The sequence below is a fragment of the Aedes aegypti genome, chromosome 3 (assembly GCF_002204515.2).
Source record: "Aedes aegypti strain LVP_AGWG chromosome 3, AaegL5.0 Primary Assembly, whole genome shotgun sequence".
In the NCBI taxonomy this organism is placed as follows: domain Eukaryota; kingdom Metazoa; phylum Arthropoda; class Insecta; order Diptera; family Culicidae; genus Aedes; species Aedes aegypti.
The window spans coordinates 111,420,678-111,436,910 of NC_035109.1; the positions used below are offsets into that span (position 1 = coordinate 111,420,678).

The 16,233-nt window shown below is 43.1% G+C and overlaps 3 protein-coding genes across 8 annotated transcripts in view; 2 read left to right on the plus strand and 1 right to left on the minus strand.

Moving 5' to 3' along the window:
- LOC5575364 (protein HGH1 homolog) overlaps positions 1–16,233 on the plus strand; it is a 57,155-nt gene that overhangs the window by 7,453 nt on the left and 33,469 nt on the right. The window contains exons 1-2 of one of the 6 annotated variants that reach the window (XM_001655981.2): positions 15,440–15,692; positions 15,757–16,194. The exons of 1 other annotated variant lie outside the window; for it this stretch is intronic. In XM_001655981.2, coding sequence (XP_001656031.1) covers positions 15,778–16,194 — 417 coding nt within the window. In that variant the 5' untranslated portion in view covers positions 15,440–15,692; positions 15,757–15,777. 4 more of the 6 variants (XM_021853865.1, XM_021853863.1, XM_021853866.1 and 1 more) reach the window with 4 other exon arrangements.
- The window catches only part of LOC5576260 (transmembrane protein 68), a 33,190-nt gene that overhangs the window by 7,410 nt on the left and 9,547 nt on the right, over positions 1–16,233 (plus strand). The window lies entirely within an intron of this gene.
- On the minus strand, positions 3,623–3,940 carry LOC110679387 (uncharacterized protein K02A2.6-like; the record flags this gene model as incomplete). The annotated part of the gene is made up of 1 exon (XM_021853868.1): positions 3,623–3,940. A coding segment is annotated over one exon (318 nt), but the record flags the coding sequence as incomplete, so codon positions are not given.

A 16,233-nucleotide genomic window follows, 5' to 3' on the forward strand; every position in this document is an offset into this window, starting at 1 on the left:
TAGTAAGCGATATCACCGGATTGGAAGTCAACATAAGTCGTATAAAATACATCTACAAAGTTTACAGTCCGATTGAATTCGGTGGTATGATTTAACCGGATTCTTCTGATGGATTCATATCGCACTTATTGTCTTCTTCGGCGGCTTGCCAGAGAAGAGAATAAATAAATTATTATAGAACAGATTCAGCTGTTACTAAAATAAAACAGTAATAAAATGCTAAAATCTTCAATTTAAGTATGTACAGAAAATATATTGAAATTATGCCAAATGTCCGTTATGCCAAATGACCCTCATCTTTCACTTAGTTAAAAATTATGCCAAATGTCCGTTATGCCAAATGACCGTTATGCCAAATGTCCTTTATGCCAAATGGCGTTATGCCAAATGACCTTATGCCAAATGGCTTTATGCCAAATGGCCCGCTCCCGTTTTTTGTGTCGGTATATTCTATAACTCGATAATTCTATAAGTCGATGGTCCCTTGGATATCGAGTTATGGAGAGTTGACTGTAGTTAGCTGGTCGAGGCGACAAATTTTTGCCTGTCTAGTGTTAGTAGTGACCAACGCTACAACATCTAGCCGTTCAAGATCAGGACGTTAGGCAACGATTTGTCGCTTCGATGGTGTTGTTCATATATGGCCCTCTGTTAGTTTTCAACTTCTATTCATTTCTCTCGTCGCTCGCTTGCGATTCTATCCATCATATTCTTTCATTACTTTCCTTGCTCCCTTCCATTTTGAGTAGTATCGCTTTCACCGATAAAAGCCAATAAAAGCGCATTCTGATAAAGTCATGCGGTGATTAAACTTTGCAAAAAAAAGGAAATACAATTATTAACTGAAAGCTTTCTTTGCCAAAGTTGCCATTTTTGCATTCGTATATCTCTTGGCAGGTTCGATGATACTCTATGCCCAGGGAAGTCAAGGAAATTTCCAATGGACCGACCGGCAATGAAACCCTTCAGCATGGCTTTGCTTTGTAGCCGTGAACTCTAACCACTCGTGAGTGAACAGGTGAAAGTGTTTAACATTGTCTTTAAATAATATGCTAGCCAATTTGGAAATAGAATCATTCGAACAAATGGAACTGTGTGAAGATGACTGCAAATGCTCGGATTTTTGGTAATGAAAATCACTTTCAAAATCATATTTGTATCAAGAAATAATTTCTGACTGGTATGTAAAATCTATTGATGATTGCAGAAGACTGAAGACTTTTGAGATTTTTAAAAAACTTTGAGATTACCTCTGAATAAATGATGGACTCCGCTATTCACAAATTTTTACAATTCCTTTTAAAAAATCAGATATTTTTCTGAGGTTGGCATAACAAGGAAAATTCTAAAATTATTAGAGGGTATTTGTGAATTCTAAGGACTTCTGAAAACATTTAGATAAAATTAAGATTGTTGAGGGAATATGGGATCTTCAAGATCATCTATCAATTCATTATGTTTGGTCAGGATTTATTGAAGAAAATTTGAACAAAAAGGTCAGGTGACGGATCAGAGCTCATGAATACTCAACCCATAACACTGCAAAAATAACACTTTCTTGAATCCGATAAAACCACGTGGTTGACCTTGCTAAGCGTGGCTTTTCTTGGTCATTTGGCAGGCACCGCCTTTTCTCCCTCAGTGATCACTACATGGTTTATGGATGCTCTCCCATACATCAAAATATTAATATTAGATCATGTATTTCAATGTCTATTTAAATAATACATGGTTAAGTTTCATACAAAAGTTAAATTTGTTAATAGTAGTTCAAAGCTTTTTGATTATTTTAAACAATAATTCCAATACCACAATATTACCAAATTCAGGTATAGACAATACCTGGATTACTGTACTGAACAATACCTAATTATGTTGTAATACCGAAATGTGCTATACATTGGTTGGTGTCAATAGGGTAACGACTGTTTATTTCGTTCTTAAACGCTAACAGTTGGCGCCGGCGGCAAAAGTTACAGACAACAACCTTTCGAACATTCATTTTCTCTTACTGGCCGCCGAGCGGCGACACTGATGTTTGTATTCCACTCACTGATCTCGCTACGCTGGATTCTCAAATTTCTCAAACTTCCAACTCAAGCGCATGGAAGAATGGTAGTCGAAAGCTGTCAAAACGTATGGAAAATAATGAAAATCGTTAAATATTCGCAATTTGGAAACTGGATCGAAAAAGTGGTGATTAGAAATCATGCGTAAATTTTTGTGTTTAGTTCATCTTCCGTGGTGCGATCTTTGCTTCATAATTTCGTTTTTACTACAACTGAAAAAGAGCCACATATATCCTTTTCAGTTTTGAATATCGCCCTATTATGCGTTCCTGCTCGGATAAATACCTCTATTATTTTCTTTCTTTCTTCAATATTGAGATTTTCAACCCTAAGCTTTTTTTTTATTTTTTATTAGTACCATTCCAAACATTACATTAATTTCTTATAACTATGTGTTCTGTGTTAGAAAACTTGCAACTTGGCAAAACTAAATTATGCATTTATTAACATTTTGTTAACAACATATTACATTTCGTTTGTTTTGTACCGTGGAAATACCCCGATGGTCGTTCTCTATACTCGTCCCTACATCAGGGAATTAAACGCGCACGTAACTAATAAAACATAATTTATTGCGACACGTTAAAAGTACAAAACGATATACGGGACGTAAACAAACTAACTGAAGTACACAGATACAATACGATGACAACCACATTAAAATCATTCATTGATGCGCTTCTCCAGCATCACACATTAGCAGTTATGCTGCCGAGTGCGAGCCCAGCGGCGTGCGTAGTACTTCATAGTACACCGCGATAGGGTTGTACTCAACATCTCCCCTCTTAATATAGGTGGTAGGGGTCGAACCTGATTGGCGGTCTTCGAGTCCGTGAAGATCGCCTAGGAAGATCTACCACCGGTTCAACTTCGATTGCGGATTCGAATTCGGGTGATGTTGATGTCGTTGATGATGAAGAGGTGGACGCGACAGCCGGAACCTCGTGTCGTGGCGTAGACGATGCACGGGCCGGCGTGGAACCTAGCAAGGTAGGCTCGGGACTGGAGACAGGCGCTAACGTAGGTGACGATAACGAGGCGCTCGGAACAAGCGAAGGAGTTGGCGTGCCGGCCGGTTGGCTGGGAAGATTCCAGGCACTCAACAGGATGTCCAGCGGCAACAAATGCTGGTTAGAGGTGGCTTGACCGATGGAAGGCTTCGGTGTCGTGTCAGCAGCATGACGACTCCGGAGCTGGTTGATGTGAGAGCGCAACATTCGGCGATCGTCGATCCACACATTATACATCACGTCTCCGATCTTTTCGACGACTGTACCGGGAACCCATTTCCAACCGTTACGACTGTGGAGCTTGGCGTAAACAGGGTCGTTTCGGCTGAAGGATCTCGATTTCTTGAGGTCGTCGGACGTTGGCACTGGTGTACGTATCGGCGGAGGACGCAGAAGCTCGAGACACGTGCGGATTTTGCGCCCGAACATGATCTCTGATGGCGACTTCTGGTCTGGCAAAGCCCGGTTGGGTGTGCTGCGGTACGTGAGCAGGAAAATGTCCAGTGCGTGCTGTATCGATCCTCTCCCCTCTCGAATCTTCTTCACGGCCCTCTTGAAAGTGTCCACGAATCGTTCTGCTTGGCCATTCGATTGTGGATGGAATGGGGCTGTCGTGAGGTGTTCGATGCCGTTGGAGGCGCAGAAATCGGCAAATTCGGCGCTTGTGAACTGGGTACCGTTGTCGCTGACCAGTGTAACGGGCATACCCAGCCGAGCAAACAAACCACGGAGAATGGAAATGGTCACCGCCGAGGTGATACGATTTGTTTGGACGATCTCCGGCCATTTGGAGAAGGAATCGACGGCGATGAGGTAATAGTCGCCTTCGATTGGACCGGCGTAGTCGACGTGGACGCGCTGCCATGGAGCGGCTGGTTTGGGCCACGGCACCGGTGGAGAGTGAGGAGGCGATCTGGCTACGGACGCACATTGTCGACATGCCTTGACGAAGTCGACGATATCGGCATCCAAACTGGGCCAATACACGTAGCTTCTGGCGAGGGCCTTCATACGCTGCATGCCGGGGTGGCCACGATGAAGCTGTTCGAGGCACTGCTTGCGGAGCAGCGACGGGATGACGAGCCGTTCGGCAAACATGACGCACCCATCTACCACGGAGAGCGATTCCTGCCTGACTTGGAACCGTTGAATGTCGGACCCCGAAAGCTTTGACTGGGGCCAGCCATGTTGAACGTGGTGGTAGACTTGGCGGAGCAGTGGGTCTCCTTGGGTGCTTTGCGCGACGGCTCTGAAATTGAGAGGTAAAACCTTTACCGTATTAGAAACAACTGACCTGAGATCCTCTTCCAGGTTGAGGCTCGCGATGACATAGTCCTCTTCGGGCCTGACGTGCTGGTTGATCAACCGGGAAAGCAGGTCTGCGTTGCCAAACTTGTGGGTGGGCACGTACTCGATGTCGAAATCGTAGAGCAGCAGATGGAGAGCGAAACGTTGGAGCCGGTTGGCAGTGTAGACCGGTATTCCTTTTTTCGAGCCGAAGATACGGAGCAGAGGCTGGTGGTCGGTTTGCAACCGAAAGTGCCGTCTGAAGAGCATTTTGTGGAATTTCGTGACGGCAAATATGATGGCCAAACCTTCACGGTCCGGTTGGCTGTAGCCTTGCTCGGCCTTCGTGAGTGCCCTGGAAGCGTGCTGGACGATCTTGATGCTACCGTCGGGGAACTTGTGGCTGATTGTTGCCCCAAGCCCAACGGAAGAAGCGTCGGCAGAAACGATGATCTCCCGCTTCGGATCGTAATGTGTGAGTAGCAGATCCGAGGAGAGAATTGCCTTGAACTGCTCGAACGCTTTCTGGCACTCTGGAGTCCACTGGAATTTTGCATCGTCTTTCAGGAGATTGTCGAGCGGGTATCGGAGCTTACGCATGTTGGGAACAAACTTGCCGTAGTAGTTGATGGCCCCCAGGAAGGATCGTAGTCCGGACACATCTGTAGGCGGCGGCAGCTTCGTAATCGCCTCGATTTTGGCCGGATCCGGACGTAACCCGCGACTGTCGACGATGTGACCCACGTATTGCACCTGCTGCTTGCGAAACGTGCACTTTTCGGGTCGGATGGTGAAGCCGAAATCCTGTATTCGCTTCAAAACAGCCCGTAAATTGCGGTCGTGCTCCTCTTCAGTTCGGCCGCCAACGATAACATCATCGAGATAGCCGGAAGTGCATTCCAGACCGGCTAACATTGTATCGGTGATCTGCTGAAACGCACCAGGCGCAACTTTCACACCCGGCGGGAGGCGGTTGTAGGAGTAAAGACCACGATGAGTGTTGATGGTTAGCAACTTACGGCACTGCTCGTCAACTTCCACCTGCAAGAAGGCGTCGGACAAATCGATCTGGCTGAAGACCTTGCAGTTAGCCAGCTTGGCGAAGATGTCGTCGGGCAGGGGAAGTGGATACTGGTTTGGTTGGAGCGCAGCGTTCAAACCCGTGGAATAGTCTCCGCAAATTCGAATGGAACCATTGGCTTTGCGGACGACGACGATCGGAGCGGCCCATTCCGAATATTCGACCGGGGTGATGATATTTAGCTTTTCCAGCCGATCGAGTTCCTGGTCGACGGCATCGTACATCGCGTACGCAACCGGACGCTTCGGACAGAAAACGGGTCGAACACTTTCTTTCAACTCCAATTTAACTTTCGTTTTGCTGCACAAGCCGAGCTGCTCGCTGAAAACGTTGGGGAAAGACGACTTGAGTGCAGCGGGTGACGCAGGAGAGCCTGACACGTGGCAACAGAAACTGTCCATGGGCACGGACCAGAGATTAAAGCTGTCCACCAAGTCGGAACCGAGTAGCTGAAGTTGTTTCCCGGTGACACGGATGAGCTCTCGCCGTGTGCTTTCTCCGATGGTGACGTCGCACTCGAATTCCCCATCGAGCGACAAGATGTTGCCGGATGCTGTCTTCGCTTTCACCGTTGCAGGCAATAATGCAGGGCTGCCGAGTTTCTGCCAACTTTCCCTGCTGATGACGGTGATATCTGAGGCGGTGTCGAGCTGCAGTCTGATATTCGTTCCAGAAAGGCCGACGGAAACGAATCTGCGTCGCTGCTGCACGCTGCACACGTCGACAACCACCACCTTCGTCGAGACTACTCGCTTCTTGCGTTTGCTTCCCGGTTTCCGGGATTTGGCACTTTCGCAGTAACCTTCACGGTGTCCGAATTGGCCGCAATCGGAGCACTTATGGTTCTTGTAGCTGCAATCACGGGCGTAGTGTAATGCACCGCAGAGCCAACACGGGTAGGTTGGCTTCTTGACGGCGTCACTGGAAAAATGTGTTTGTGCCTCGCGATCACGCTTGTCGAACCTCTTCCCACCAAACTTCCTCACCACTTGCACTTGGTTGTACGGAGATGGAGCTTCGATCATCGCACTGTCATGCTTGAGATTGAACAGGCGTTGACACTCCTCGGAGAGCTGCTCCAACGTGACGTCGTTGTTGTCCTCAATTTTCGTGAGGAGACGAGTGCGGATCTCGACGTCATTCTCCGATTTCAGGCCACAAACGTACACCAAGCACTTGAACTGCTCTTCTGTGAGCTTTCCTAGTTCAAATTCTACGCAAGCCTTATTTACCCTGCATGCGAACGCCACATGATCCTCCGTGGGATTTTTCGCAATCTGCAGGGATCGGTATCGGCGGCTAATCACCGATTCTTTCGCTCCAAACAGGCTTTTGAGTTTGGCAACTGTCTGTGCGAAGCTATTGTGCTCTGCAAGAGAAATCCACGTAATGCGATTATCTGAAAATGTCGATATACGGTCGCAGTAGTAATGAAAATCACCAAATGTTTTAGATTTAGCAAATTTGAAACATTTGTGTCCTTGAACGACGAAAAAATCCAAGCCTACTTGAATTTTGACGTTGCGTTTGAATTGCGCGCATATATTCTGCGCGTTACCGCCGCCGCTGGATGTGGATTTAATATAAGCGCCGCAATAAACTCCTTCGGAAATTTAGGCAAGATATAGCTAACATACCTCTCATGCTCAGATAAACCCAATTTGCGCATAAGTAGGCGAACTTTCGCCTCATCGTCCGTTCGAAGAGGTCATCGTAGCGAGAGTACCACGCCGCGAAAGTGGCATTACTTTCGGCCTCGTACCGGAATTTCTTGATATTACTGGCCAAGGAGTCAAGGATTTGTTCCGGATTGGGTGGCACTTGAACATTTATTGACGACGCGACGCTACTTAGGAACTGCTGCTGCTGCGCAATAATTTGCCCCATAAGATGTTGGTGCTGCTGCTGACTCTGGGTCATCGATTGCTGCATCATATGCATAATTTGCATGAGCATATCGGCACTTACTTGGGCTTGCGGTGTTTGGTGGGATTGGAAGGTTGAGAACTGCTGTTGTGGAGCTGAAGAAACCGGAACGAATGGCTGCTGCTGCTGGTGTGTAGTCACAACGGGGACGAAAATTTGCTGCTGCTGCTGCTGCTGGTGAGCCGCCGGCGCGGGGATAATCGGCTGGTTTAATTGCTGCCGATTTATCACTCCCGGGGGGTCAACACCATTTTGCCCGTTTCGATCACTATCACCGTCAGCCATCGCACTCCACTTTCTTTTCTTCCGCGCGGGTGACGAAATGTTGGGTGAGTTTTTATCGACGGAAAAACTACCCTCACTCGCGAATTCTCGTCGCCACTTTTGTACCGTGGAAATACCCCGATGGTCGTTCTCTATACTCGTCCCTACATCAGGGAATTAAACGCGCACGTAACTAATAAAACATAATTTATTGCGACACGCTAAAAGTACAAAACGATATACGGGACGTAAACAAACTAACTGAAGTACACAGATACAATACGATGACAACCACATTAAAATCATTCATTGATGCGCTTCTCCAGCATCACACATTAGCAGTTATGCTGCCGAGTGCGAGCCCAGCGGCGTGCGTAGTACTTCATAGTACACCGCGATAGGGTTGTCCTCAACAGTTTGCCGTAGCAGTTCAGTATTTTTACAGGTGAGTTGATTTCACTTGCTTTAAGAGAACACAAATTGAATTAAACGCTTTCAATCAACTTAGCCTAGATCAGTGGTCCTCAGATTATATGCTTATGCGGGCCACTTAGGTGTTTTCAAAACATAGCGCGGGCCACAACGTGTTTGAGATTTTTTTTAAATTTTCAATGAGAATGTAAAAAATATGAATCTTTTTCTATTAACACGGAGATGATTTTTGTGGTCCTTCGGTTATCTGTTGTTGAAGAAGGTCTTGACCGAAACAATACCGAAAATATCGTCCCATAAAAACAAAATCAGACTGCTAATTAATACGGGTTGGAGCTGAGCTCCCTGAAATCCTTCCTTAAATTTGGATGCTGATAAATCTTGAAGATTACACTGCTTCAAAGGAATTATAATTTTATCAATAAACCGATGCGAAGATTTTTCGTGAAGCGAAGAAATTTATAGGCACTCGAAGCTAATTGTAAACCCTTGTCTTATTTAGGATTTTTGATTCAAGATATATTCAAGAGATACAGTCTCAGACAGAATTCCAGTTATCCCCAGGCTTCATAACACTCCGCAGCATCACCAGAGTTCGAAATCTTGCTGTCTTTGCCTTTTTGTAAGGTAGCGAAAATATACTGAGCAGAGAGGCAATAAAAAATGAGCGAGGAAGACGCGACATAAAACACTACGGAGGAAAATTCCATCAAAAAAGAGTGCAATCACAACTCCGCGAGGCTTTGTTTGGACGAGTCACTAAAGAGTTATTTTAAAGTGCCAGTAAGAGTCAGCATAGAAGCAAGAGAGAAAAAGTATCAGTAAAAATCCTTACATTTCGATACACTCTCATCATTTGAGGATTCGTGTTGTGAATTTTCGCACAAAAAAATTTTCATATAATAATGATCTACTTTCGAAAACATAGTTTCAAAGACAAAAGAATATAAGCCTCGTTATTTCTTTTATGTAACACGCGAGCCACTTCACATTAACATTCAAAATGTGTTCGCGGGCCGCACAAAACCTTTACGAGGGCCGCATGCGGCCCGCGGGCCGCAGTTTGGTGACCACTGGCCTAGATATGTAACGCATTTATCATGGCAATAGAAGATCGCAACGATTTTTGTCTAAAATTATTAGTTATTTTATTTGACATTCGTTCCAATGTTTCAACATTGAATATTCTATGTAACTCATTAGAACTATACCAGGGAGGGAGCTTAAGAATGATTTTAAAATTTTTATTTAATTCTCTGCAGAGCTTTGTTCCTGGTATTACAACAGCTAGTCTATATTGGAACAGCACACAACAAGGCTGGTCCGAAATTTTTTGACGTTGGATAACGTCTTACGGCAACATATGGGGGTACAATTCAGAAAAACGAAAAATTGAGCATGTAACGAAAAATGGTCAGGTTTTGACCGCTAATAACTCAGTCATTTATCGATAGATTTTCAATATTTATCCATGAATCGATTGGAAATTTATCTACGCGTTGATTCAAATGGAGGACACTATTGATTATTAGCAACAAACTATTGAAAAATCGTAAAACGTTGACCCCTTTCTTATCTAACCAATCACGTTCAAGCACATTTTTCGGTTCCGCTTCCCACTATAAAAGCGCACCGCACCCTGCTTCTTTACTCATTCTTCTTTTTGCGGTCGGACTGTGAACACGGTCGGGCGAGTCATTTTCGCTTTGCCTTTGCACCCGCCTCACAGTTCAATTTGTTTCGTCGGAAGAGGAAGATGCAAGATTGATTTGCGGCGGCGATGACGATCGCTTTGGAACTTCTCCGAGCGGCAAACTACTGCCGCTCGGAAAAGCGCTCAAGCCATCGTCATTGCCACCGCAAATTTATCCGCGCTTGCAGATTTCGACTCGTGATAAATTCAGCTTCGGTGGTCAAGAAGTAAGCCCGCTAGGAACGAAATACCGCAGGCCCTCTGAGTTGCTGATCCAAGGAGCTGCTGCTAATCGAGCGTCGGATTGGTGAAATCGCACAAGATTTCAAGAGTGAGCATCGTTTCCAGATTTCGACTTATGCCCGGTGATCCACAACCCGCTGGTCTTGTGCGCCATCCACGTCTTGAAACATTTAGCTGATTCGTCGTATAAGCAAATCGGCGCTTTTCAGGGCCATCAAATGTGTTGAAAAGAGTTAAAAGGATAATATTCCCGACCTTATTACATCTTATATTTCTCAATCAATCTCACAGCTTCAAACTTTAATTTGTCATGAATAATTGATGGCACGACAATTTGATACTGTATTCGCGGATGCAGCTGCAGTGCCGTCGGGGTGAGTGCTCTACATTTAACAACGATTGTAAAATAGAGTGTCATTTCCAACAGCTTCTTAGACTTGCCATATTTTATGAGAACATATGTAACAAAATTGCGACATATTTAGAATGCTTCTGAAAAGAAATTCTCATAGAACAATTTTCATCATTTTGGCACCAGAAATTTTCCTACATACTAAATAAACTATTGATTATCAATAGCTAACCATTGAATATTGGAAATCTTTCTACGAATCGGCTCCTATAATTAAAACTATTGATTTTCATAAATAAACTTTTGAAAAATTGATAAATATCAAGGCATGTCTTATTTTCCATAGAAAAGCACATTTTTCTTGTGTAGTCCTAGCACAGACATCATTGCTCGATATCTTAGCCACTTTCGTCATGCAAAGGGAAACGCCCCTTTCGGTCTTCTTCTTACTCCTCTTTATTCTATCGTTTTCAGTCAAAGCCAACCAAGCTTCAATGAGCCCCGCGCACATCAGTCAATCGTCGACCAGCAATTGGAGAAGGACTCCTATCGGAATAAATTTTACACATTCGTCGCTTCCGCTGCTTCTGCTCTTGTTTATTCCCAATCAAGCTAAATGCTGCGGGTTCCGCGAAATCGCTCATCATGGCCATGGGCATCCAGCTAGACCATTAAATTCGTGGAGAACGCGTCTAGAAACCTTGAAAATTGCCGTCGGAGGAGTGAGAAAACCAACGAAAACAAGGAAGCACAAAATTACCGACCGCATTTCGATTTAATCGTCTTTGGTAATCTTTTGGTGTGTTTCTGTCTAACAATGGATTGACAACCCAGTTTGATCGACGGTGACTAGCCCCAACCGTCCTTTTCAGGACGACCATTTCATTTTGAAAGAGTAGTGAGAATTTTCCACCGTGAAGAGCGACATTACTGGTGACTGGATGTGATTGATTCAGATTTTGGTCAGTAATTTGCATGCAATCATTTATCACGGCTAAATAATGCTTCGCGAGAATCACAGTGTTAAGAAATAATATTCCCATTGTGCGCGCGCTGACAATCGTCGACAGTGTGTGCATGAGTCGGATAAATCACGAACGGCACTTGAATGAAGAATCCATTACCTCGCATTTAGTGATGACTGTCGTCGCATGCTAGAGCGATCAGTATCAACTTGGCGAACAAAGAGCTAAAACCTATCAGCAACAGCTTTGTTGACGTTTTGATTTGGTAAGAAATTGTCGAATCGAAATACACACACAGAGAAGACTGCAAAAATGCTACCGCCGCCCGACCTGTGCGACGGGAACCTAGATAAAACTTTGTTTGCCATTTATCTCCGTTGAAAACTTATCATTCGAAATTACAATTGATAACTAAATTATTTAATTAATCAATTGTGGCCCTGTAAAGGGTTGTTGTTTGAAATTGTGCTTCAATGCAATTTAAGCGCGTTCGCCACGGATACGACGAGCCAGCTGGATGTACTTCGGCACGATGGTGACATGCTTGGCGTGGATCGCGTACAGGTTGGTGTCCTCAAACAAACCGACCAGTTAGGCCACGCTCGCTTTCTGCAGGGCCATGATGGCCGAGCTCTGGAATCGCAGATCGGTCTTGATCAAGAAGTCCTGCGCGATTTCACGGCCAGATGCTGGAATGGCAACTTGCGGATCAGCTGTGCCGCACACGATCCGCAAACTCTGCACCAGTTATAATGTAGAGCTGGGCTTGTCAGATGATTATGGTGACATCTACGCTGCCGAGATCACTACAATGAATTGTCGGGCACTACTGGTTTATCTTTACATTTCCCCGGATAGAACGAAGAAGCAGAAGAAGTTCTTCATGGCGCGGAATTTGTTCAAATACCTAAAGGAGACCATGCCAATCATCGTGACAGGAAACTTCAACATCGATTTGAGCAAAGAGGAGAACATGGAGTTAGCGGACTTCATGGACAAGTACTTAAACCTCAAACTGGCTTCGGAACGCACTAAAGCAACCAATCTTAATGGATCATGCGTGGAACTAACGTTCAACCGGAATATTTGTCTGGAGAGCAAAAGTTACCGCTCATGCTTCTTCTTCCATCGACCGGTTCACACAATGTCCATAATAGGTCAGATTTGACATGCAACAAATAGTGTGAAAAATGATTAGATGTTTATCAGTATCAGCACTAATTTTGACCTACAAGAATTCTGTGACCATTTTCGGATTTTGATACAAAGTAGGCCAAAATCGTATGAAAAGGTCGAAAAGCAGTGTTGGGTCGAAAATTGGTGCTCTTCCCCTAGAAATCTTTCATAAGTTCGTGACGGTCTCAAGCCACGAATTAGAAGAAGCTAACGTTATCCAACGTCAACTTGGCGGTCGTATCTTGGAAACAACCTCTTACTTTTTTTTTGAAGATCAAATGCTTGTTCTTAAGACAATGTTTAGATTTTATGTTAATAAGTGGATACAGACATTTTATATATTTGTTACATTTGGCCTGAATGCCCTCAATGTGATTTTTGAAAGTTAAATTTGTGTCTAGCATGAGCCCTAGATACTTAACTTCATCTGACCAATTTATTGGGACTCCTGTCATCGTAAAAATATGTCTACTTGAAGGTTTCAAATAAAGAGCTTTTGGTTTATATGGGAATACTATAGTATGTAGTTAAGTTTTGGAAGCATTAGGAGGATTTAATCTTCCATTTTTGCAAGTATGAAGAAAAATATCTAAACTTCGTTGCAATCTACTACAGATGACACACAGGCTTCGTTCTTCCTTTGGCGGAGAGGCCTGTGTTATTCACAAAAAAAAAGATTTTTGACATCCCTGAGGTAACTCAGGTAAGTCAGTTGTAAAAATATTGTATAATATTGGCCTTAGAATGCGCCTTGAGGAACACCCCTGTCCTTTGGTTCAGAACGGGGTATGGCGTATGGGCGCGTTCTGCTAACTCGATCGAGGCAGATTTCTTGTGTGAACAAGTTACAACATGGACGTTCTAAAGTGCCAGAATGAAGTGTTGTGCTTGTGGGAGCACTGGGATGGAAGGTCATTACTTCGCGTTCGTGCTTTACTTCTGCTTATCTAAAAAGTTATATACAATAACCAACCCTTAACTTGGCTTAACTATCTAAATTAACAGTTGCAAATACAATAATCGTTTTGAGCTTACTAACATGTCGGCGCCGTCGAACCATTATGAATGGCCGTTGTGAGAATATCATCAAGAACTTTTCACATGCAATAAAGCTGAATTGAAACCTCAATGTTTTTTTGCTCTTTTGGATTCATTTTTTTATGTTCGTCATCAGTATTGTTGAGATGTCCTGAATGCTGCACATGGCGTACAGTGATCATTGCCATGGAGTTTCTCGGAAGCTGCATGGGAATTGTTGCCGTTGGAATCCGAAGAGCGAATTTTGTATGATTTCATTGTAGGCCAATACAGCAATAAAGCATGTAACAATCACTAACATTTCTTCTCTTTGTATCCTTGTTTTCATACCCAAGTAACCACTAGCACGCTAATTCGCCTTTTTGGGCTTATAGGGTTGTTATGCGGCTAATTCAGGGCTTGTCAGCTCTATAATAGCTCTATATTAGCATGGAGGGCGAAATAAAGTGCCAATTGGTTACTTGGGTATCTAACCCGCCATTACAACGAGGAAAAATTCATCGGAGAGGAAAGACATGGCAGCGTATTGGCCGAGTAAAGATAAATACCATCAGTGTACCAGTATCCGCTCATGCCCCTATTTCCGCTTACTAGTTTAAAAATTGATTTTTCGTGTCAAAAACCAACATTTTTCGCACGGTTATATTCTAGCAATACTAACAACTTTTAAATGAAGTCGTCTGACATTATTTTCATTTGATAATATATTTCTTTATATTGAAAACACAAGACCTCGTGAGCGGTTATTGGACCACTAGGTATTTTTGAGTGTTCCAATAACCGCTCATGCAAAAAATTAAACAAAATTTTAAAGAAATGTCGATTTTAGTATACAGCCTTCTTTATTGCAGTAGTAGCTATGGTTTGATCATAAAAAATATCAGGATAAATAATGAAATTCGAAGTAATGCATTTTTTAGTAAGTTCGTCCCGAAATCTGTTTAACGTGAGCGGAAATAGGAACACTTAGATGCAGTAACAAATGCAATTCAATATTTTTTATGAAAGTTTTTCAAATTCTTTTTATTTTGCCGCTGATTACCTATACTTGGAGCTACATTGTGACATGAAAATAGTTTTGATTGATACAATAGTTATTTTATAATAAACATTTGGACACATAGCGGAATCTCGTGCACTGATGGTATTATGTTTCTGTAAATATTCTTATTACAGATTGCAAGGTGAATCAGATTAACTAAATTTTTAACTAATAACAAACTTGTTCCACAGAGCTATTTACAAAACACCATACAAAATCCTTCCTTTCCAATATCATTAGGCAAAACACTTCACTACCGCTATATGTATGACTGATTCATTTCTTTTGGCCTTGCACCATTCATACGTGTATTGGAAGCCAAGAGAAGAAGCAAAACTTAAAGAACCTTCTGATCAAAGATGTTGCGTTGCCTACTTCCCAAACTCCAAAACCCCCTCGGTGTATTATGGACGGTGTGAGTTTTCAAACTTATGCTGAAGACTTGGCCCCTAATCCCCGTGTACATCACTAAAAAAAAAAAAATAAAAAAAATGCGCCTTGAGGAACACCAGTTTTTACAGGAAGTCTTTCAGACTTGGAGCTCTGATAATTAATCTGAATAATTGTACGATTTGATAGAAACTTGGATTATTCTAACAATGTATGTTGGAAAATTTAAGTTTTTTTTTAAATTTTACAATCAAGCCTTCATGCCAAACACTGTCGAATGCTTTTTCTTGGTCTAGAAGAGCAAAACCAGTAGAATAGCCTTCAGATTCGTTGGAACGAATCAAATTTGTTACACGTAAAAGTTGATGAATGTCCATGTCGGAATCCGAACTGTTCATTGTCAGCGCTAGCTTATCATCTCAAACTTCTATCACTGGTACAGACACCCTACCCACTGTGTGAGCAAAATATGCACCTTTATTGCAAGTGAGTTGCTTGTGTTGGTGTGTATTTTAAGCATTTTCAGGGTTTGTTGTTGTTTATCATTAATCAAGTGTTGAGTAGAAGCATTTAAAGAATATAAGTTAGTAACTTAAATCTATTCAAGTACCATCATTTAAGTATAACTTCAAGATTTGCTTAGAAATTTTTTACCTCTGTAAGTGTACCTACTCTACCGATAGAAGCCAATCGAATACTGACACAGTTTTATGCTAATCTAACGGTACATCCGGCACCGTAGCGGATATCGCATTTGGAACTTACTTCTTCAACCGGAAATATTTTAGAACCAACCAAGTCCCCCAACCATGGAGTTCATTGTTGAGGCCCTCCAGGAATCACAATCAGGCCTAGAGGATGACATGGAGTTCGAAGAAGAAAAGATACAAGCCACGTTCAATGGCGAATCGGATTTCGATATAGTGAATCAAACAGTGGGACCGGAGAACGGAGCCATTCAGCTACTCATCAAAGTGGCGAAGCGTGAGTTTGTTGGACAACGTATCCTTTTGGAAGGATTAAACAATTGGTTGATCAGAGCTCACAGCATCGAAGCATTTCGATACTCTTTATGGCAGCTGGCCGAACCACACATAAAAAGAGCCATAGATGTCCAAACGAATAAAGAAGGATTGGTGGTGAATGTTGGTTGGAACAGTTCAGAAAGGCCTACAATAGAGGAAGCAGATAAATTCATAACATTCGTGGATAAGAAAAATCGAAGGGTGAGTTTTTATATTGGTTGACTTGTATACTATCTCATA